Source organism: Lissotriton vulgaris, chromosome 6 (genome assembly GCF_964263255.1).
Source record: "Lissotriton vulgaris chromosome 6, aLisVul1.2, whole genome shotgun sequence".
NCBI lineage: Eukaryota > Metazoa > Chordata > Amphibia > Caudata > Salamandridae > Lissotriton > Lissotriton vulgaris.
In genome coordinates, this window is record NC_141694.1 from 1760622061 (window position 1) to 1760646542 (window position 24482).

The following is a 24482-nucleotide window of genomic DNA, read 5'->3' on the forward strand; positions in this document are numbered from 1 at the left end:
TTCTTTGGTTCCACCAGCACTGACATGGAACTTCAACATTGTATTGACAAGACTCAAAGGCCCTCTGTTCTCACCCCTCCACTCATGTCCCCTCCACTTTTCTCTCTTTGAAGGTAGTATTTATGGTCGCCATCACTTCATTCAGATATGTCAGTGAGCTTCAGGCACTAACCTTGAAAGAACCTTACTTTCAGAAACACAGGGATAGGGTTGTCATTGGCAGCAACCCCAGATTTCTTCGTAAGGTGGTCTCACAGTTCCACCTTTATCAATCCATTGAACTTCTTGTTTTTCACCCTCAACCTGGTTCAGTTGTGGAATGGGCTTCCCACACTGGCTGTTAAATTAGCCCTCATGTACTGTATTGACAGAACTAAACACTTTAGGCAAACACAACAGCTTTTTGTGGCTTTCTCCAATCTCTACATAGGGAAGGCTCTATCCAAATCAGGCATTGCAAAATGCATTGTAAAATACATCCAGACATGATATGCTAAAGCTAAAAGGACCTTGCTCATTCCTCCAAGAGCCACTGCACTCAGAAATAAGGAGCCTCTGTGTCCGTCTTGGGAACATCTTTATAGCTGACATTGGTAAGGCTGCAACCTGGTTTACATCGCATACTTTTACAAACCATTATTGTGTGGATGTGCTGCCTCGCCAATTAGCCAATGTTGGCCAGGCCGTTCTTCTGTACACTTTTCCAATCTACTGCAACTTCCACAGGCTAGCCACCACTTTCCAGGAGGACTGCTTTACAGTCTATGCACATCATGTGTATCTACAGCCACACATGCCTCTAACAGAGAATTTTACTTACCTAGTAAGCATCTGTTTGTGGCATGTAGTGCTGTAGATTCACATGCACCGTCCCTACTTCCCGGACGCCTGTGACCGTTGCAATCCTTTTTCTGTCTCATTTTCCTCTTTCTTTGCATGGACATCTCTCTTTACATCGCCCTGCGTAACATTCCATCCTCACCCACTGTGCAGGAAAACAATCTAATAATGGAGACGATGACCATGCGCTTTACCAGCAAGAGGAGTCACAATACCTCATGATTGGAAAGACTTCTTTGAGAATAAAATAAACCTGCACACATCCGGACCCACCACTAGATGGCAGACGTATGCACAGCATGTGACTCTACAGCACTACATGCCATAAACAGATGCTTACTGGATAAGTAACATTTTACTTCTTTAATATGTGAAGCTTTGAGATTAATAAATCACATTATATTACTCCACTGACAAGATAAAATTATGAAAAAAAAGTTTTGTTGAAATAAAATATTTGCCTAAGATCACTCAATTTAAGCTTCGAAGCCACAATTTATCCAGGTCTTCTGGTTTCACTTTGTACAAATCAGCCAGAAAATAGGCATCTGATGTCTTTCCCTATGCCAAGGCTTTGTTTTTCTGATTTTTCTGTATAGTGTTAACCCAACCCAAAGACCAAATTGGAGCGCTTTACATGTACACCAGTTACATTACTCAATGTCCTATTCTTTGCGTTTCATGATCAATGATCTCCTAATTTCCTCTTCGAATACCTTAGACTTCATTCCGTCACCTTGGATGATAATGACAGGACCCTGCTTCGCAGGGACATACAGCCCGATTCATCATTGTGAAGTTTTGCGAGTCTGAGATATCGGATAATAAGGAATCGCTATTCCAGACTCGCAAAACGGGATTCATGTAGGAATCGCAATATTTTTTGCGATTCCTACAGGTTCCTTTTTTGCGATTCGCTAATCGCAAATAAGGAATGACTCCCCATTCATTCGGCCCATAGGAATGAATGGGGAGTCATTCCTTATTTGCGATTAGCAATTAGCTAATCGCAAATGAGATTACGATTTCAAGGGTGCAGGGGTGTCCAAAGGACACCCTGTAACACCCCTGAAATATAAATTCACACAGATGTTACACACACACACATGTCCAAAGGATTCTCAGAATCTGGCCCTTTGCGAGCGCAATTTTGTTTCATGAATCGGGCTGTAAGTGTCGAGAGGAGCAGACGTGGTATTTTCTCCCAAACTGCTGCACTTTTAGAGCAGGATCATTGATGTAGCTGTACAAGTCACTGAAGGAAATGCTTTCCCTTTTCAGGGCCACCTAACAATTTAATTCACATAATATGATTATGGTCTGGTGTTCTTCATTTAATGAGCAGTGTGGTTCAGTGGCTTGTCTGTGTTTGACACTTTCCTGCCGGCGACATGTATCAGCTGTCACTAAATAAAAAAATTTTGAAAGCATATATTGCCACTAATTTGATCTCTCCTACAAAAGAGATCCAACCTCCCACCCCCTCATGTCTGCAGCACTTAAATGAAGCCAGCTTTCTAAAGGCAGTGTTTTGCTGGTTTGTGTTTTGTGGCTCATGGTGTTGTCTTTCCTTCTTTAATATGGGTTCTTTCATACGAAGATGAACAGTATTTCCGCTCTTCTTTAGCCTGCTTTCTTTCCTTCAATAAGTCATTTTTGAAGTGCAGGTTTCTGTTTTCCATTTCCCTCAGTAAGTGACTGGTCTTGAACATTGGCTCAGCTGCAGATGCCCGGTGCAGTCAGACTGTGCTTTGGCATCTGTTAGTGGAAAGCTCTTAAACTTCAGCCATTTTGGTTGTGGGCACGGGTGAAAGTTAGAACAGTCTTTAGCTCTTCACAGTTGTTTTTTTTCCTATGAGACATCAGGAAATGCGCCGTCCCTGGAGCACGCGCTGGGAGTTTGGAAAAAGTATGCGAGCACATTACATCAGTTGCTCTCAATCACTTTTCCATAAAACATAATTACGTATGTATTTAAACCAGGGAATACGGCTGCCACTGCAGTCGAGTATTATGTTTTCATCTTTAGCCTTTTAGGCATGTTCTCTACTTTGCTCTTGAGTCACACCTTCTCTATTGCCTGTATTTTTTCTCTTCCTGTTAAATTTCTCCTGGCAGCTGAACCCAGGAATTCCTGCCTTCCTTTGTCAACCTCTTAACCATACTTTTTGAATGGTCCGAGTCAAGGAAAGTATATTAATACTTTGTGTGAAAACAGTTTACTTGCTTGGAGCTTGTTGTTCAATGTTTGTTTTTAAGTTAAAAATCAGAATAGGAAATTGAACCCGCATCCTTGCATGAAATGAGCAGTCGTGGAGACTGAGTTCCAGTTTGCTGGACTCTGAATAGATAACTGCAAGGAATTCAGTATCCTACTTTTGAATGCAGGATGGTGCTGTAAAGCTTCTAAATATTGCTGTTTATGGTCTGCATACCACTCCAGGTACAGGAGGTAACAGTACAGGGTGTGGGCCGGTGTGAATTGTAATTGTAGTTTTTTATATTATGCCTCCTATCACTTTCCTCCTGTTTCTAAGTGCGGCAGTTAATAAGTGTTACTACTTCCTCATCTAAAGGTCCTCAAGTTGGTGTTGCAAGAGATCAATCTCTTGACCTGAGGATTTATTTATTTAGCGCACTAATACCCGAAGGCGTCTAGGCGCTGACATCCAATCTCCAGCCTGAGGTGGGGGATCGGAAGAAAGAGAACTAATCACTGCATGGCTTTAGGCCTGAAATAGCCAGGTTTTCATAGTCTTCGTGAAGGATATTTTCCCACCCCAGTTGGAGAGACGTGCCTTGGGTGCTTCCAATAGCCGATGGGAAGCAGACCGCAGCACTCTGGGAGGAGTATACCAACGAAAGTGGGCCATCAGATAGGCAGGACCCTGATTGTGCAGCGCCCTAAAGGCGATGCAGAGGGCCTTAAACGTAATCCTCTTTTCCACCGGGAGCCAATGGTTCTTAGTTATCTGCCATAGACCTGGTCCATACCGATATTCGCCTAGTTGTTGAAAAGGCACCCGACTTTTTATTTTCTAAAAACTCCTGGAAAGCCGGTCACTTTATTCACTGTAGATCAAGCAGCTTGAGGGATTATTTGTAAGACTTAACTGTACATCACATGGATTTTGCCTTTGGAGAAGCTGCCTTGAGTTCCAATATGCGAGCATGTCTAAGGGGCTGCAGAATATCTTCCAGATTATGTAAAGTAAATTATAGCAAAATGATTATATTAAGGAGATTTATAAATACATGGGTTCATCAAACTATATATTTAATTAAAAAACAGTGCCAACATTTTCTAAATATAAATATCTGGAAACTAGAGATGGGTGACATGTAGGTCCAAAATAAAAAGGGAACTTACATAAAAGACTGATTGTGTTTTCTTAAAATAATGCAAGGATAGATTAAACACGGATATATCTGTGGCCATGCAGCAGGGACTTCTTTTTCTCAGTTGACCTCACATCCACCAAGATAAGGCAATTTCAAGGTAGTCTGTTCTGGAGTACATCAGGGTTGTTCTTAGGGTATCCATTGTGGTAGGTACTTGACATCTTTGTCTTATTGGAGAAGTCTCTTCAGCTTATGGAACCCACAATCTTATCCCAATGCAGGGTTTACGTTTTAGGGTGGGTTGTGGAGGTTCTGGAGTTTCATATTGGCTTGGAATTTGACTTCACCTCTTTCTTTTCATTAGGAGTCGGCAATCCCTAAAAGTCAGAGAACACAAGGTTTTGGGTCCCTATGTCGACGGTCTTTCTAAACTGGCTGTTTCTGATTATAAGGTAAGACTTAATGCAGTGACAAATTGGCAATGCTCGACTACCCATGCATGAGTTTTGAAGGGTAAAAGGAACTTGGCGTGGTAGATAATGTTACTTCAGCCTTGGGTGCAATAATCAATGGCGTGGCTTTCAGGAAGGAAGCCCAGACACTTTTGGACAAATATTGAAGGCCACCAACCAACCTTTAAATGTCCAGACATTAGAACTGAAATTAACTTTTAAAAAGTTGTCATGTTTATTATGCAGTTTTAACATTCATTATTTTTTATGTTGATATTGTAAACCCAAACTTCAGCAAGTGGGAATTTCTACAGTTTTTTTCTTCTGATTCCAAAAAGGGCTGGTAAATGTAATCCTAGGTGAATACACACTTATATGCATTTGTGTGTGTGTGTGTGTGTGTTAAAGTGGCGGGGACAACACTTGTTATGGAAAGTTATTTTGGTTGACAGGAAAAACATTTTTGCTTTATTCTGTTTGACAAACCTTCACTGAACTTCTTAAGACAAGTGATTTCGATTGTGGTTTACCCTTGTAAGCCTTGTACAGATTGGACAGGAAGGCAGGGTAACAAAATATGACTTGTTAATTTGTAGAGGAAGTTCTGAGATAAGCTGGAGAAAAAATAAAATGCTTAGCAGACTGGCACTAAATCTTTCATGCAAGCAGAGACTCGTTTCTGCTGTGTGCTTTTGCAAATTTTGTAAAAACGAAGTTTTTGTTCAGCCGGTTTAATAATGTAATGCAGGTCTTTGGCTTTTATCAGTGAACTCCTCATGCATGAGAAATCCCCTGAACTGACATGACATTTTATTGGCTGTTTGAAGATGAACAGTGTTCTTAGTCTGTCAATTTGTGATATTGCATGATGTGTGTGGACTGTTGTGAAGGCTGCAGACATCGATCTTGAGAAAATATTCCTGTGGCCATTGAGAAGGTTGACATCCCCCAATCTTCCTCCAACCCCTCCCATAAAAAAATCAAGCAAAGGCTTTATAGCTAATGTACACCTTTGTTCTCTCAGTCCTCTTTTTTTGAAAAGGCATTAACGTAGACCTTTATCCTATAACCCTGCTCTGATCCTGAACTCTCACTGGTACTATTAACAACAGCACAGAGGCCCATAAGCCAATGTGCGCCTGATACAAGTACATTCTTGCAGCCAAAGAAAATGCATTTTTGGTCATTGTTGACTCGATGTAGCAAAGTAGCACAAACCTTTTTCAAAAACAAAATATGTCCACTTGGAAAGCTGCATGCTGATTGGTCCAGAAGGGAGGAAATTATGGAGAAAATGTTGCATTTTCCTTTCAAGTTCCAAAAAGAAGTTATTGATGAATGAATGCACAAGACCATTCCACAGGATCCTGCTCATTCATTCATTGGTGATGATATGAGAGTACCTAAGGCTTTGTCCAGATGGCTTTGGGGTCACCGCTGAGTGTGCACTGGGTGGCTGAAGATCAGCCACAAATCAGTAAGCACTAGTTACAGCCTAAGACTCCGCCCACTGTGGATGAGGTAAATGTAAATGTATTTGAGCTTATATAGCGCACAGCTACCCACAAAGGGTTTCCCGGCGCTTGCTTAGGGAACCCGTCCTGGTATTCCCCTGTGAGATAACCCCGACAGGGTATCCACAAGGTGAAAGCCAGGCATCCCACCGCGAGGTACTTCGCATAGGATGCAGCTGTCAGCCATGTTCTGTGACAAGTACTGGACAAGGCTGAGGTTGAATACATCTGGTGGGGAGGCTGCATGCAGGGTATGGTCAAAGGGTTTACCCTCTGGCCAGTTCCATTTTGGGTACGTATCAGCTGCAGGGTGTGGCAAAGGCCACAACTTGTACTCCGTAGGTCCAAGGAGAAGAACATTAAGTGCAAGCCATGGCCAGAGGAGATACCATACATTCAGGTCTACTGGGAATGGTAAGAGGAAGTTATCTGTGGGTTCTCAATGCGTTGCTAGGGTTCAGGTGAGATGTGTACAGGACGTCTCCAAAGACTAGCGTTCCGGGCACATCTCTGCCCTCAAAGCTCACTGGGCATAGCAATAGTCTGAACCCTTTAGTGTCTGGTGTTGGCAGGACTGCACATGTGGCGGTTGAAGGTTATAGTCTGTGCTCAGAGCATGCTCTGCTGGTTCAGTGAATGCCAGGTACTGGACGAAGGGCATAGCAAAGGCCATGCTGCTTGGGAAGCACCAGCTTGGCACAGTGGAGGGCCATGCCAAGTCTCTATACTGGCAACTTGGAGTATTGCTCCTTACACCTTTTTGCACATATCTGAAAGACATGTTGTGTAGTCTCTGGAGGTCAGTGAACCAAAGGCCACACTCTTTGGATAGTGTCCAGTTGTTCATTTGTATATTGGTTAAATATATCAATACAAAAGAAATAGACAGAAAAGGCGGTGTGTGAGGGATGCTATGCTTGGAGTATCCTTATCACAAAATAAGGTGTTACAAACATAATGCAACTAAAAAAAAAACACTAAGTTTGAGATGTTTTGGACACAAACTGAGACAACCATTTAAATGTACCTCTTGGGGACTACGTAGCCATGACTGTTCTGCCATGCGCTGCTTACGTTACTGAAAGCCTAACTGTAGATGTTGTTTCTATGTGTACTACTTGCAAAGGGCTATTATTTTGTAAATGGGATTGATCTTTCGAAATACAAGTGATTGCTATGGGGATAGATGTTGTTAGTGGGCAGCTATTGCAAATAGAATGGTGTTTGAGCTGAATAGATTTGAATTCGTGATTGATAGTGTGACGGATAAGATTGTCAGTTGTTTTGTTGAAATTTCCCCCCCCCCCCCCCCCCCCCCCCCCCGGAGCAGAGTGTGCTGAGATGGTTCAGTCTACCAGTGGCCTCTGCGCAGGGCTTATCTGCAGTTGAATTTGCTGAATAAAGTGACAAGATGTCATGATGCGTCTCAAAGCATTCCAACATTGGCCAACGGATGACATTGAAGTGTCCTATAAAAGGAACGTTTGCCGAGAGCAGCAAAGAATGTGAATTGGCCTTTTCACAGCAAGAATTGGGTTTATTAGCTGCAGACAAGTCCACTCACATGATTATTCCATAGGATGAAATGAGAAATGTCTGGATTCTTTGTGATTTTGGTATCCAGGAATTTATGAATTTCATTTTACGTAAACATTGAAAACTCTAATGGGTTGTATTTCACTAGTGGTATTGTTCAAATGAAACATTTACCTTGGTTCTTGAAGAACCAGACTGTTGCTTATTTAAAAAGATGTAACATTGTTTTAGTCCTTTCGGGTGCAGCGTGTGTGAGGGTACTTACGGAATCTATCTTCTCACCATGCTAGAGCTCCTTGTCGAGGTTAAAGAATGGGCAAGTGAGCAACCACTCGGTCCATCTAATTATTGGCATGTTGTCTTTATTTAGGACATTGAGTCTTTGATGTCTGAGGGCAACAAGTCGCGAACAGTGGCTGCAACCAACATGAACGAAGAGAGCAGCCGGTCTCACGCCGTCTTCAACATCATCCTTACGCACACTCTGGTGGATGTCCAGTCTGGGGTAAGTCATGCCTAGTGGAACTGTCCTGGGTACCCAAATAAAAATTGCTTGCAAAATATTAATTCAGGGGGAATTGAGACTCCATTAGTAGCGTTGGGAGCGTTAGTATATAAGGGTAAATATCACTTCTCGCCAGTGGAAAGGTCCATGTCCTCAGCTAGGAGATTTTTCAACCTCCACTCTGAAGAATGTTGCCATCCCAACTCTCTCCACCTTTCCCTCCCCTCTCCAGTTTGACACACACCTAAGGTAGGGTAGGTTTTGTAATACTTGAATCCCTTTGAACAATTAAGCAAAAGGAATTTTATAAGTAAGAATTGACAGTAAGATGGCGAATCAGTCATAATCAGCACCTTGCCTCCTTCTCCTGCAGCTATCTCACATGACATTTGTTCCTATCACTTTGGAAATTCTCGAATAATAGTCTTCCTGTATTTCTAGGTCAATTGAACTATCACAAGCAAGTACAATGAGAAATACACTGGGGCCCTCAATGCAGGTGCGCAGTCCTTAGTGTAATGTTGACTGCAGACAATATGGTTATATAACACTGCTCTTAAGTTTTTTACTCGCTGTTTAGTGTCCTTACTATTGAAGTTTACTTTTATTTTCCTTCTTTTGTGGCCCTCAGGCCTGTCCTATCTCCACTCCCGTTCTGGCCTCTTGCAGTCGCTGCATCCCTATGGTGTTCATGATTTTTGTTTTTCCTCTCGTTCTTCCTACGAACGTGCGCCCCATTTTCCACACAACCCCAATTTAATGGCGTGGCTCATATGTTCACTTTCTAGCATCCCAAACTTTGTTTCTCAGTTAGTTTTTCCATTGCTCCACTGGTTCAATATCCCTGATCTACCTGCATCCGCACCCACCTAATGGAAGTGCCAGCAGTCCCATACTTGAAACAGTACCCTCCTGTCTAGGCATTACCCTGCACAGGTCCACTTAGTGTATTTGAAAATAGATGCAAGCCACCCCTTTCTAGGAATGCTCCTTATTTACTCTCAAATGGCTATTTAAGGTTACTACTTTTGCCATGGCTCATCTTCCAATACTGTGTACACAGGTGTAGGCTTGTCGTTCTTTCATTAGCCTGAATATTGGGTATACACCTGTTACAACGCAACTTTTACAACTACCTACCATTACAACGCAACTTTTACAACGCATACCATTACAACGCATTGCGCTGGGGGGCGCTCTAGGATAGGGAATACGTTTAATTTACTATCCAACACCTTCCCTAGTGTCCACGGGGACTGGAGTTGGAATAGTAAATTATACTTACCACTATCCAGCACCTCCAAGCGCTATGCGTTGTAATGGTATGCGTTGTAATGGTCGCGTTGTAATGGTAGGTAGTTGTAATGGTATGCGTTGTAACGTCATACATCCGAATATTGTGGTATGGGCTCTAAATGGATTTCTATGGCTCTCTCCATTTCAAATGCCATAATGTCTAGTTGTATATATCTGCTTTTTTTGTGCACAAAGGTTTTACTGGTGAAATTGTTCACAGGTTATTGCAGCTGCTGCAGAAATGTTAATACAATCTGCAGTTCTTGCCTTTAATCTTAGCCTTTTCTGCTCATCGTTTCATTGGTCTGAGGTTGTTAAAATGATTAGTACTAACCTGGATAATAGTAACAATTGGGTATTTAAAGTCTTGCAGAGCTGCAAGCGTGCAGAAAAATAATACATGAAAAATAGCAATTATTTATATTAACTCTGCACTGCGTAAGAAATTACTTTAAATGGCCAACGGGAACTTATAAAGCCCAAGTTAAGAGTATTTCTGCTCTTTTGTTTTCCAAATGTGAGTATCCATGCTTCTCAGGAGGCGTTCAATGCATTAAATGACAGTTCTAACACTTAGAGGCCTGTTTTCTCATAGCAGGAATGTCATAGGATTGATATGAAAATGTCTATGCTATGCATTTACTTATTATTTATTTATTTATTCATTAACTTTTGCGTTTTCTATAGTGCCAGCTAGATCTGAAGGTGGTATAGCACGTTTCAAGATGTGTGCATAGCTTTACTCAAGTTACAATAGAGGATTATGCCTACTACCCCTCTTGGAGTATAGGCCATCTCTGTCCTGGGCTTTTCTTTCAATCAGACTCCGGGTGTAACTCCTCTCCTTGGAGTAAGCCTCAGGCCTCGATGCCAGGTGTTTCTTGACCTTTTTCTTATCCTTTTTCATTGAGTGTTCCAGGGGAGGGCTTGCCTGGTGGTCTTTGATGCAGGCTTGCGGAGGGTGTGACCTATCCAGCCCCACCAGCTTTTCATGATTTCTTCATAAGCAGGGAATTGGAAAGTCTGTTGCCATAGGTGGTTGTTGTGGATGGTGTTTGGCCAGTGGATTTGGATGATTTTCCTCACACAGTTGCTGATGAAGTTCTGGACTTTGTTGTTGGTGGGCACTATTGTCCTCAAAGTTTCTGCTCCATACAGAAGGACTGATTTTTACGTTGGTGTTAAAAAGCCTAATCATGGTTTGCAGCGTTAGGTCCTTGGAGCTCCAAATCTTCTTTAGCAGAATGAAGGCAGCCCTTGCTTTGCCGATTCTTGCTTTGACGTCGGCGTCTGTGCTGCCTTGCTTGTCTATGACACTGCCAAGCAACTGGAAAGTAGAATTTCCTGTATGAATTTGTTGTTCTAGCCTATTTACTCTAGAGCCCCGTTCCCAACAGTCCAGGCTAACCCTGGTAATATGGGGCAATGTTGAATGATTTATTGAACCATGCATAAATGCCAATAGTGCTGGTACTAAACATGGATGCAGTTCCAGTCTGTGTGTTAGGTCATATCTGTAGCTGAAATAATAGTTAATAATTAATAGTCATGAGTTGGGCTGCATAATAGTATGTTGGGAAGTCCAGTGCATCTGCAGGTAGAACTGTGCATCAGGAGGAAAAGTTACTATGTTTCTTCACAAGCTTTCTGATGGCTATTTATGATTCTGCAGATTCCTCACTGATCCTGTCCACTTCCCTTTTTTGAAGTATGGTCATGGGCATCTATAATAAGATTCCAATTTAGTACTGTTACGCTGCGTGTTCATATTCGATCAAATCTGTTCGCATTGCTCCCTCGAAGGGCTTGGAAGAAATGGACGAGGAGCAGAAATGCGGGTGCCAGGGTAGTGCTGTGTGACTCCAGTGATGTCACAACTGACACAAAGAGGTAGCTGACACCCCCTACTGGCATAGAAGAGCTGTTGTAAAATTTCCAGTCTTGTGCCTGGGGATATTCCAGAGATGAGGAATCTGCAGGTAGAGTATCCACCAGAAACATTGTTATCAAAGGTAAGTAACTTTTTCTTAAGTTCTTTTTTGAATGTCAGAACAGAAGTATTGGTACGAATTGCAGGCAGAAGGGAATCCTAGACTTTGGTGGCACAAACAAATAACGATAGATTCAGGGTGCAGCCTTCGGAATCTATTCTCCGGGGTTGTTCTGTGTTGCAGCCAACCATATACTCTTAAGTGCATTATAACCTTGCGGTAAATGCTAACTTTAAAACGGTTAAACAGAGAACTGTCGTGTTTGGTGTTAAGCACATTGGAATCATACCTCCACACCAGTAACTGGTGTGGGAGGTATGATTTTACCCTCCTAGGGGGAGAAATATGACAGCACCGGTACACCCGGTACCAGCTTTCTCGACCCTGGCACCACAAGATGGATGCTGCCAGACACAGACACGAGTCTGCCCTGCTGCTGGATGAAACTCCAGCAAGGGAAGGCTGGACAATAGGTTTCCTGTCACAGGGAGGTGTAACCACCTCCCAGACAGGTTTTAGTGGATTGGGGCTGAGAGGGTGCACTCCAAGAGTGCTTTGATGTCTGCACTGGGGGCACATATGGTGTCCCTGTGCATAGCCCAGCTCAAACTGGTTGCAGGGGATTTTCTGCTCTGATGCAAAACTGGACCAAGGATAGGGGTGTAGCCACCCCTCTGTCACCATGGTGGGTCCCCAGAGTTTGTCCCACCCCTTCCTTGGGTATAAAGTAGACACCCCTTGCTACAGGACTTTAGATTTACCTGGACGAAACTCTGCTACAGATACCAAGTAGTTTGACGATCTACACTGTGCTAGATGACTTAAGAATCTCCCTTGGAGTAAAGGAATTACTGCCCTGCTAAGCAGGCAACAAAGGAGTATCTGGCCGGTTTGCAACTCCGAAGCTCCTGAAGACTCCGAAGACTTTTGCAACACAGGAAGTGGGTTTCCAAGTGTTCCCGAGGTCGACTAGTGTGCTCAGCAAACCTGAGACCAGTATCTCTCGTGGGGACCGTGCAACCCGAACTAGGCACCGTGTCCATTTGCAGAAGCATCTGCTTTCCGGCGACCCCTGAAGCTGTGCTTTGGGCTACTTGTATGCCAGACCCCGATTAGTGATTCCACCGAAGATTACCGGCCTACACTCCACGAGTGTTCTGTGAACTGTTGTTTTTTTTTGTGATTCCTCTCGAGGTTACTTTGCGATCCCTGGTCTGTTGGCCTGTGGGTCCCTGTGAAGGCAACTTTAACTTTCAGGGGGCTTAACTGGTTGCTCCAGACGTGCCCTGAGTCTCCATCACTTGGGGAGTCCCCAGGACCTTGCTGGTCCTCACTGAAGCATCTTTTCTCTGACTGCATGGGTTGCAGTTGCCAAAGCTTGTTGGTGTTCAATCCGGACACTGACCCTCCCCAGCACTCAACATCCTTTGTGGGACAGCTCACCTGTGGACTTTGGTCGTCCTCGACGTCTCCCGGTCCCCGAGGCTGCAGAGTCTAGCTTTACCTCTTCCCACCTGAAGCACCCGACATCGGTGGGCAATCGTCTACTGAGCCCCTGGTCACTGGCAAGTGACCCAGACTTTGTCCCCTCTGCTTTCAAGTTCTTCTCAGCTTCGATCCAGGCTTGGATCACACCGGACACTTTCCTCTTCATGGCAGCAGCACTTTGCAGCATCTCGCCATTGAAAACGACGAAGATTCCAGACACCATTTGATACCTATGCACATGGCTTCCCTGGATTCGGCAACACGAGAACTCCGGTGCTCACATGAGTGCTGGCCTTAGAAACTTCTAAGTCTGAAAGGGTTTGCTCAAAGTCCTCTCCTAGGTGTTCTTAAACTTGAAAATTCCAATTGAGACTTTCCCATAGGATTGTACGGCGCTTGCGGCTGTGTTCTCACACTACATGCGTCCCCCGTGGCTCCCCTGTGTCACTACCTTGGGTGGTTCCTTGGTGTTCCAGTGATTCTACATGCTCTAGGCACTGTGTCTAGTCAAGTCGTGGTTGTTATACCACTTTCTAAGTATATGGTTCGGTCTCCCCCTGGAGCCCGCTGTGCATTGTGCTATTTACTGTTTTTCTAGTACTGTAATATTGTGTAATTTGTTCTCTAATCTCATAAAGAGGTTAGTAGAAAGTGTTTAGTAATAAATTCATATATTTTATATATGCCTGGTGTGGTTCTCCTTTCATTTGGTCATTCAGGAGGTTATAGACTGGTAAAACAAGCTGCTTTACATTCCTTCGCGACTTACCCTGAAGGCTGCTCTCCATAGCTTCCACTACGATAGCTTTCAATAAAGGTTGTCTTTAACCTAATCATCAATAAGGGTTGTTTGGACTGGTGCAAGGTGCCCACTTTAATTAGTGAACAGCATATACCAGGCCAACTTCTCACAATGCAGATCAAAGACCAAGGAGAGAGTGAGAGAATGCTGTTGGTGGCCCTCGATAGACTTGATGATAGGAAGTGAGGTTCGAGAATGCATGGAGAGTGCACGGTGTGACAAAGGGCTAAAGTGCAGGACACAGCCAATGGGCATTGGAGAACGAGCCTCTGGACCATGGGTGGAAATCGCGTTCGACATACTTGGCCGGTTAAAGTAAATTCACATGATAAGTATGTAAGTTTGGATATGTTTTTGCGGTGGCCTGAGATAAAAGTGGTCAGTTCTCCTGAATCAAAAGATGTGATTGGTTACTTCAGCGGTGGTAGAAGAATTTTTGAGTACAAGAGGCGTGAAACATAAGAAAGCTGTACTATATCATCCAGAATCTAATGGTGTTGTGGAACGCTTTATTAAGGTGTTGAAGGAAAGTTTGCAGCAGGCTCTTATGTGTGAAATTAACATGGAAGAGCGTTTGAGGAAGAAAGTGAGAGAATACAGGCTGACACCACATTCTACACCGGGAGTGTTTTCGTTTTGATGTCTCAAAGGAAGGATGCCTAGTTCTGAAGTCAACCCTGCTTGTGTCAATGAGAAAAGGGAGATGGTGTAGGGGCATGTTGGTGAATTAATAAATTGGGAAGCAAGAGAAGAAAAAATGAAATTAAAGTCCAAGGTGGTGTATGACAGGAAGAAAGCTGTTAAAGAAACAAGAGTGCAAGTGGGTGATTGGATTCAAATTAAATCTCCAAAGAAAAGTGGGGAAAAGTTCCAAGTATAGTAGGCCGTGTAGAGCGAGATATCTTCAAGAATGCGGTGAAAACGGATGACAATAAATTTTGGCATCTTAATAGGATATTCAAATGCAGCTCTGTGCTGGGTTCAGGTGTTATCTCTGTGGAGAAGAGGTAACCCGAGGAATCTAATATGCGACCTCAACGCGTCAAGAAAAGACCTGTTCGGTTTCATGACTGTATAGTTATTGTTAATGATGCATATTTTGTTTATGGTTTAGACATTTAGTCTGTTTCGTATTTTGTTTTTGTAGTGTCTTGTTTTCTTTAGTTTGGTAAGTGTGTACAGAGGTTACAAGTTCAATTTGATTTTATTATAAAGGGGGAGGTGATGTGGTATCCTAGGTGAAAAACCACCTGCACAGCTGCTTCTGTGACCTAGGAGTGATGGAACCACCTGCACAGCTGCTTCTGTGACCTAGGAGTGATAGAACCACCTGCACAGCTGCTTCTGTGACCTAGGAGTGATAGAACCACCTGCACAGCTGCTTCTGTGACCTAGGAGTGATAGAACCACCTGCACAGCTGCTTCTGTGACCTAGGAGTGATAGAACCACCTGCACAGCTGCTTCTGTGACCTAGGAGTGATAGAACCACCTGCACAGCTGCTTCTGTGACCTAGGAGTGATAGAACCACCTACACAGCTGCTTCTGTGACCTAGGGGTGATAGAACCACCTGCACAGCTGCTTCTGTGACCTAGGAGTGATAGAACCACCTGCACAGCTGCTTCTGTGACCTAGGAGTGATAGAACCACCTGCACAGCTGCTTCTGTGACCTAGGAGTGATAGAACCACCTGCACAGCTGCTTCTGTGACCTAGGAGTGATAGAACCACCTGCACAGCTGCTTCTGTGACCTAGGAGTGATAGAACCACCTGCACAGCTGCTTCTGTGACCTAGGAGTGATAGAACCACCTGCACAGCTGCTTCTGTGACCTAGGAGTGATAGAACCACCTACACAGCTGCTTCTGTGACCTAGGGGTGATAGAACCACCTACACAGCTGCTTCTGTGACCTAGGGGTGATAGAACCACCTGCACAGCTGCTTCTGTGACCTAGGAGTGATGCGTAGAGCGGCAACCAAGCCCGAGGTTCTTGGGAGAGAAGCTGAAGGCTGAGAGCAGTTGCGGTGGGTCTGTGCTCCGCCTGCTACTTAAATCATCAAATAAAGACACTTAAAAGGCTTTGGCTGAACGGACCATCGTTCTACACGCTCCGCGCCAAGGTATGCTGGTGTTCCGAACTGACCACATAAAGAGCTGTGGAGTCAAGTTGGTGAGAACTCGTGTGTTGGTATTTTCCCAATATGGCGGAAGGCCTTGCGCAGTACGTGTAGTTACGCACTCTGCGTACGTGTGCGGTGGGCGCGCCTGGAGCGTGATAACATTTGTCGAAAACCTCTGACCTTGTGGAGCAGCAGGAGGGCGAAGGGTGCTGACACCCGAAAAGTTCCCTTCTGATTCATATGGGTGATTAAAATGGGGAGGGGCTCCTCTAATCCTTAAAAGCTTTGTCCTGTCCCAATTTAGCAGCTTTGCACAGTGATGAAAGATGCAGCTTGATACACGCATCTGCGAAAGAGAAAGGCACCTCAAGCCCCCCATAAATCCGCGACCGAGGAGATGGCGACAGCTTCCCAAGGCACCTCCCCGTCGTCCTCCTCGCCTCCCCGCCACGAGGGCCAGGCCCGGGCTGGTAGCCCTCTCGGCTGCCTTTGATTCCTTTGTGGCTAGCGCCGGTTTATGAAACCAGCCCCCCGGTGCCAGCTGCGCGCCCCGGCCCCTTTGACTGGGGTAGATTTACAGTTGGGACATAGCCTTGGCATTTCGGAGAGACAGGCATCCCTCATTCAGACGCGCCTCAAAAGGGGGTGATGACAAAAGTCGTGCTGAGGAGAGACAAGGGCCGGGCTGGATTTATTGGAAAGCGGCTTTTCAGTGATTTTCAGGCTCGCGGGGGGCGACGGGCCTTTGGAGGGGCCACAAGAAGCCACTTTATGGCCGCTCTCTGGTGCGGTTTCCTTCGTGCCAGCACAGCCCGTGTCTAAAGGTGCTGTTGTGTTGGCCTGCTCCTGCACTGACGTCTTGCAATCCCCTGTCCAGAGAATGGGGCCGATTTATGGCGGGGTGTCCGCGTAAGGACTGTAAATTGTGGCATGTTGGGAGGGCTGTCACGCGATCCCTGGAGTGACCTCATAAACCTCTAGTTTCTTGTGGGTACCTTTACCCTGCTGCAAAGTGCATGTCACCACAGGTGGGAATTGTTTCCGTCTTCACTCTCCTAACTTTCAAATTGTTTTCACTTTTCATCGAAACGCAAAGATGAAATTTCAAATCACTATTTTGACAAATAATACTTGGGCATTTGATAGTAGTTTTTCTGATTTATCTTGTGTTTTTTTCTGCTTTAGTTTTTATTTTCTAGAAAAGGACAGCGCTTTTTTTTTTTAAAGAACTTTATTCACAGCTGTATCATCTGCAGGTAAGCATTACAGTAAAACTTGTCAATGCGACAGCCGGGTTTTATATTTTCACCCTTAAATTGATGGATGTGTTTCCTCAAAGTTCGATGTAAAATAACACCTCGGCTTTTTCAGGGTTTTGGGGTACGGCTTCTCTTCGGACATCCTTTCAGGAGTACAACGTGGCTTCTAAATTCAGCAATATTTGTAGTTCACACAAATAATATGAAGACAAAGTGTCAGGCACTTTACTTGCATGGGACAGCCCCATCCAGCTCATAGAAGCACCGTAGCGCTGCATGGAGAATACTGTGTCGCGGATGTGGCGTGGTGTACGTAGTTCCTCAAGGCGCGCGAGCTCCATATGGATTACTGAAACCAGGATTCCGTGTGGAGGGAGTTTGTGGTAGCCGAGAGTTGCTAGCACCCTCTGTCCCTTTTGCCATTTTCGCATTAAGCGTATGATGAACCTGTGGCACCAAGAGGTATGGAAATAATTCCACACAAGCTCCCAGACTGGGCCAGTGTTTTGGACTGGGACCTGTGTTTCCGGGTGCAAAGGTCAGAAATGTAGCCATTGGACCACATTGAGCCCTGCGTCTCCTACTGAGCATGGGTCAAGCCAGTAGAATGTGACCGCGCTTGCTCAGGTGATGGGGTAAAGGTCTTATGGGATATGATATGGACTCGAAGATGCCATACCATCCCATAAAGAGTTTTGTGTGTTCGTATTTTCCCGTTTTCAGTAATTCCTCCTGCCTACTTTTCCCAGTGGGCACCAGTTGCGCTCTAGTAATTTCCACAGCGAGGCCACAGTGGCGCAGATGTCTTTTATTGGGGATTTTTCCTCTCCCAGGCACAATAACCTGAACCAGGAGCATATTTCACCCCTCTACTGCTCCAGAGAGGGCTGCTAGTCTGACCCGCATACTCCTGACCCACAGCTGGATTCCTGCAGACCTGCTGCACTCTAATGAAAATGGTTTTGGGCAAAACATTTCTAAACTGGCTATGCGCTTCGTGTTCTGTAGCTCACGGATGGACCACTTTTAATAAAGCACTGCCATACAGTAAATGTGGTGTGAAAACATGGATGGAATGTTTATTCTACTAAAGAGTGCAAAGCAAATGTGTTAAACCCTTTTCATTCATGCCAATGTAATGTGATTTCAGATAGAACAAGTTCCCCCTGGTAATTCCATGTGATGCCCACAGGAGAGGGCATATCCTGCTTCTGCAGCACTCCCATTGGTGCTACCTGGTGGCTGGAGATTAATGCATGGTTTCTGCATGCATCAGACCCCCAGAAGGATGAATGCATAGATAAGCCGGTCAGGTTGCACTTACCATGAGTCAAATCAAAGTCCCATTTCTTTCGAATTTTAGATCTCATTCATAATTAGTGTGCATCATTTCACACAAGAAAGCAAAGTTACTTACCTGTTGGATTGCGAATCTGTTTAATGGGTTTAAAGCAGCAAACGCTTCCTTCCCATTTCCCAAAGTTATGTGATGGCACTTTTCTGCCTTTGCTTAAAGTTAAACTTGAGCGTTTAGGATGAGTATTCTTGAACTCTAGTCTTGTAAGCGGGATGTTACAGGTTCCCAAAAATATCATCTGTAGTTCTCCTGCAGGAGTTGTAAATTCTCATAAATCAAAATACACGAATTGCAGAGCCAACGCATGATAGAATGCACCCCATCCTTGAGCTTTATAAAGCTTATTACATTTATAAGTTTTTTGGAAAACGGCTATTACTTGAAAGCGAGACACCGTGGTGTTGAGACGACCAAAGAGTTGTGACCGCCATGCTTCAAGAAGCTTGGGTCAGGCAAGCTTCCCAGGTTTCAGGTCCAAGTGATCACTCAACACTTTATTAGAAGATGAAGGAAAATGACTAGAACTGGCTCTCTGATCTCTGGATCCTTTGTAAACCTAAAGGGAATAAGGTCATCTTACTGAACTTTCAGCAAGGAGGACCTGTGCAACTTGAGCGGGGTCAGTAACTTGCCGCAGAGAGACTGACACATGAGCGATCTAACCAGCATTTTGCAATTTTTACTTTGAGTATTCGAAGACTTGTCTGCAAGCTCGTGCTGGTGTTGGCTTCGGTGATATTCAAAGTTGGTAGGCAGAAATTTATGGAATACTAGAATTCTACAATGTTTTTCTTGCTGACTTTTTCTAGTACTTTTTCTGGCACAAAGCATTTCAGCGCCTTGTCGAAGATACTGCACTGATATACTTTTAGGATTTATTAGTTGTTTTTTTATTATTCGCACCATTGGTGTCTCAACTTTTATTCATTTATGTCCATCTCTGATGCATTTCACCCGCGGTGGTTTGTTGACTGTTGTGTAGTAGTGTCCATTCAGATGTAAAGTGAATTCCACCCTCTCTCTTCTGTTTCCACTCCAGACGTCTGGCGAGAAGGTGAGCAAGCTGAGCCTGGTGGATCTAGCCGGCAGCGAAAGAGCCACAAAGACTGGCGCCGCAGGGGACCGACTGAAGGAGGGCAGCAACATTAACAAGTATGTCCTTTCACTGCAAGGATCTGCGAAGGGAGAGTAAACGGCATGCGATTGTTGCAGCTGCAATTAGTTTCCAGTTGGTATTGTCCTAATGGAGCAGGATTTGAGATCCAGCTGAGGGATACAACCTCTTGTCATGGACAATGAGCTATTGTCTGTGTGTGTGACTTCATTCAAGGGATTCATGCGACCATCCTCTTGAGTGTGCCATCCAATCCCTCGTCACCGGTCATCAGTGTGATGCTTGCATGTCTGTCTCATTTGAGACATTCTACTGCAGGGTTAGAAAGGGTTAATAAAGAACAGCCCTGTCTTGCCCTCAGATTATCCCATTTTGCAACAAAACCACAATCCACAGTGCCTTGCTTTGACTTTGCCTTCATGTTGCTTGAGATGCTGGGTGTCCATGCAGTGCCCTCCTGGCTATAGGATCAGGGTCCTGGCCCCGGCCCATCCATCTGTGTCGTGCCCTGTGCATCACCCACATTTCCTATAAACTTCTCATCTTCATTGCAGAGTTCACTATCCAAACCTTGTCCACTCTGCACCCCGGCCTCTCCTATAATGGCTACAGGGTCACATTTACCCGCTGCGCCTCCATCAGACACACAGCTGAGCAGGTCCTCCATACTGCAACCCCTCGCCCACATCAGTAGCAGTAATGCCTGGTTTCCTTTTCATCTTTCATGTTGCTTCCTTGCTCCTTTACCCTGTCACACGCGTTGCAGAGTCTCAGCTCACCAGCCATTACATGAAATGCTCATCCTGACTTCCCTTGTGACCTCCTGTGATACACTAGGAGTATAACCTGCCTTTCCTTGTCATTTCCCAAGACACGCTGAGCGCAGAACCTGTCTTTCTCTAAAAATGTGGGTGCAGGATTTGGCTTCCCTCTTATTCTCCTGAGCTGTACTGGGCACAGAGCATGGCTTCCATTATGAGTTTCTGTATTACGCCGGGTGCAGGATTGCACTTCCCTTGTATTCTCTAGAGATGCTCTGGGTGCAGAAACCGGCTTCCCCTTTTGATGTCCTGTGATAAGCCGAGTGCAGAACGTGGCTTCCCTTTTGATGTCCTGTGATAAGCCGAGTGCAGAACGTGGCTTCCCTTTTGATGTCCTGTGATAAGCTGAATGCAGGACCTGGCTTCCCTATTCATGTCCTGTGATAAGCTGAGTGCAGAACCGGACTTCCCTTTTCATGTCCTCTGATAAGCTGAATGCAGGACCTGGCTACCCTTTTCATGTCCTGTGATCAGCTGAATGCAGAACCCCGCTTCCCTTTCATGTCCTGTGATAAGCTGAATGCAGAACCGCCTTCCCTTTTCATGTCCTGTGATAAGCTGAATGCAGAACCTGGCTTCCCTTTTCATGTCCTGTGATAAGCTGAGTGCAGAACCCGGCTTCCCTATTCATGTCCTGTGATAAGCTGAGTGCAGGACCTGGCTGCCCTTTTCATGTCCTGTGATAAGCTGAGTGCAGGACCTGGCTGCCCTTTTCATGTCCTGTGATAAGCTGAGTGCAGGACCTGGCTGCCCTTTTCATGTCCTGTGATAAGCTGAGTGCAGGACCTGGCTGCCCTTTTCATGTCCTGTGATAAGCTGAATGCAGAACCTGGCTTCCCCTTTGATGTCCTGTGATAAGCGGAGTGCAGAACCTGGCTTCCCTTTTCATGTCCTGTGATATGTTGAATGCAGGACCTGGCTGCCCTTTTCATGTCCTGTGATATGTTGAATGCAGGACCTGGCTGCCCTTTTCATGTCCTGTGAAAAGCTGAATGCAGAACCTGGCTTCCCTTTTCATGTCCTGTGATAAGCTAAATGCAGGACCTGGCTTCCCTTTTCATGTCCTGTGATAAAGCTGAGTGCAGAACCTGGCTTCCCTTTTGATGTCCTGTGATAAGAGGAGTGCAAAACCTGGCTTCCCTTTGCATATCTGTGATAAACTGACTGCAGAACCTGGCTTCCCTTTTGATGTCCTGTGATCAACTGAGTGCAGAACCTGGCTTCCCTTTTGATGCCCTGTGATAAGCTGAGTGCAGAACCTGGCTTCCCTTTTATTGTCCTGTGATAAGCTGAGTGCAGAACCTGGCTTCCCTTTGCATGTCTGTGATAAGCTGAGTGCAGAACCAGGCTTCCCTTTGCATGTCTGTGATAAGCGGAGTGCAGAACCTGGCTTCCCCTTTGATGTCCTGTGATAAGCGGAGTGCAGAACCTGGCTTCCCCTTTGATGTCCTGTGATAAGCGGAGTGCAGAACCTGGCTTCCCCTTTGATGTCCTGTGATAAGCGGAGTGCAGAACCTGGCTTCCCCTTTGATGTCCTGTGATAAGCGGAGTGCAGAACCTGGCTTCCCCTTTGATGTCCTGTGATAAGCGGAGTGCAGAACCTGGCTTCCCCTTTGATGTCCTGTGATAAGCTGAGTGCAGAACCTGGCTTCATATAAATGCAGGGTGGAGAACCTGGGGTCCCTTGTGATCTCCTGAGATGCTCTGGGCGCAGAACCTGGCTTCCTTTTTCATCATGTGTGCTATCAGGGTTGCTGCACCTGGCTTCTCAATCTCCTGTGATACACTGGGTGCATAACCTGGCTTTTCTTGTGATCTCCTGTGATACACTGGGTGCAGAACCTGGTTTTCCTTTTCATGCTCTTGTCCCTGGCTCGTCTTCTCTTGTCTTCGTGCTATGTAACTTTGAATGTTCATCCCTCTTCCCCATGCAGGTCCCTCACCACGCTTGGGTTGGTCATCTCTGCCCTTGCAGACCAAAGTGCTAGCAAGAACAAGAACAAATTTGTCCCATATCGTGACTCGGTGCTCACCTGGCTGCTCAAGGTAGGTGTGCTCTGTTGTACTGCCGCTTGGGTCCATAAAGGCCACTTAGTCTTTTCTTTAGTAGCCATGTTCCCTTCCACGTTCCTGGCCAAAGCCATATGTTTAGGTAGTTATGTTTTTTATATAGCACATGTTCGCCTGTTACTTGACCTCTTAGCGCTTGTTCTTTGGACCCGAGGGCCTGTGGCTGTGGGTTACCCAAGGAATGCCTTCCAATGGGGTTTCTGAAGATCAGCCCTGGCCTGAATGAATGTTAGAAGGTGCTTGTTTCCCTTACACTGTAGGAGGGGATGGGTTTGGCACTCTGCCGGCTAAACCCACATGAGTGATCTAGAGGATGTCGAACCACAGTGGGGCCGGAGTTCTTCAAGGGGCCGTGTATTGAAGCAGAAAAAACACGATGCTCTTTCCACAGTTCCGCATCACTAACAATCACCAACAATAAGCATCTTAGAACGTTGCTTTGACGCCTGCTGGCAATTTCAGATCCTCTGTGACCTCATTGAGCAATGGTCACCTTGAGTCCCACCCAGTGCTTTAAGTGGGCGGGGTCTGAGCACCGGCAGTTTTTAAAAGGGGACTTTGAAAGGGTCTCTATCGGGCTCTGTTTTGTGCCCTGGCACAGGCGGTCCTGCGGTGACAGCAGGCACATCGATGTGCGCTGCTCACACTGCTCACTTCTCGCTAGTAGAGAAGTTACACATGACGTCATGCCAGGTGAGTGTTGTAGGGAAGGGAAATCCTTTAAAGAGAGTCATTTTCTCTCAGATTTCCCCCCTCTTTTTTTGAAACTCAAGAGCAGAAACATTTAAGTGAAAGCTTTTTCAATCTTATATACAAACCATAGTTGCTGCTTATTTAACTTATGCAACTAACGACCATTGACAAAGCCAATAGTCCTGACTTGTTGTCAGTGCTTGAAATGGAAAAATAGAAGTGCAGGTACTCTGTAGCAGAGTACCTGCTTGTTTTTGAGAAGTGCCGGGACTCGCCAATTAAAGTATAGCATTTCTCTTGAGAAGTGCCGGTACTCCTCCACTCAAAATAAAAAAGTGCCGGTACTCCGTACCAGACAGTACCGGCCCCTTTAAAGCACTGCTTGTTGTAGGTATGATGTTACTTGTATCATGACAGAAACAGCAAAATACAAGTGGGGCGGCACACAATGCTAAACACGATTACTTTGGCCACGCCCCTTTGAGCGACCCATCTCCCTTCCCCCCCCCCCCCCCCCCCCCCCCCTCACAGTTTTTCATTCCACTCAGAGCCCTGGTCCTCCCTCTGGAACGGGTGAAGCGGATCACTGTTGTCAATCATATCTGAGATCTGGACAGATCCAAGATCTGTAATCTTTAATTCTGGTCTTCTCCCAGTTTCCTGCGGTGTGTGCGCATGGTGCAAGAAACGTCTGTTCGTGTGGTGTGAATGTGGCGACAAATACTAGTTAACTTTAAAAAAAAAAAAAAAGCACAAAAAAAACTGGTCCATGACTTCGTCCCCCACACCCGGTCTTTGCATTGGCGCGTTCCAGATGGATCTGAGACGCTTGTAATTGGTTTAGGGATGCAGTGATCCCGTTAATTCATCCCGGCCGGGGGAGGAAACAGTTAAAGGGATTCCTTTCCGAACGCGCCTCACTGAGCCTTCCTGTCTGGCGCTGGAGCATAATGCACGCAGCATACCAGCCCGCCGACGCCCAAAGGTGGGCTGCATTCCGAAAACGTGAGCGCATAGCAAGCCCTCGAGGCGCTGCTTGTGACTGGAGCCCTGCGGCCACGCGCACCAGCCCTCCCCTCGAGGCTCTGCTTCTCACTGGAGCCCTGCAGGAGGTTGAGCGGCCACGCGCACCAGCCCTCCCCTCGAGGCGCTGCTTCCCACTGGAGCCCTGCAGGCCACGCGCACCAGCCCTCCCCTCGAGGCGCTGCTTCCCACTGGAGCCCTGCAGGAGGTGGAGTGGTCACGCGCACCAGCCCTCTTCGGCATTAGATCCGTCAGAAA

The 24482-nt window shown here is 45.6% G+C and overlaps 1 protein-coding gene across 2 annotated transcripts in view; it reads left to right on the forward strand.

Moving 5' to 3' along the window:
* Positions 1-24482, forward strand: part of KIF13B (kinesin family member 13B) — a 698786-nt gene that overhangs the window by 282508 nt on the left and 391796 nt on the right. For both annotated transcript variants that reach the window (XM_086927999.1, XM_086928000.1), the window contains 4 exons: positions 4547-4634; positions 8055-8189; positions 19543-19655; positions 22373-22484. In XM_086927999.1, the coding sequence (XP_086784125.1) occupies positions 4547-4634; positions 8055-8189; positions 19543-19655; positions 22373-22484 (448 nt within the window). The remainder of the gene's footprint in view (positions 1-4546; positions 4635-8054; positions 8190-19542; positions 19656-22372; positions 22485-24482) is intronic.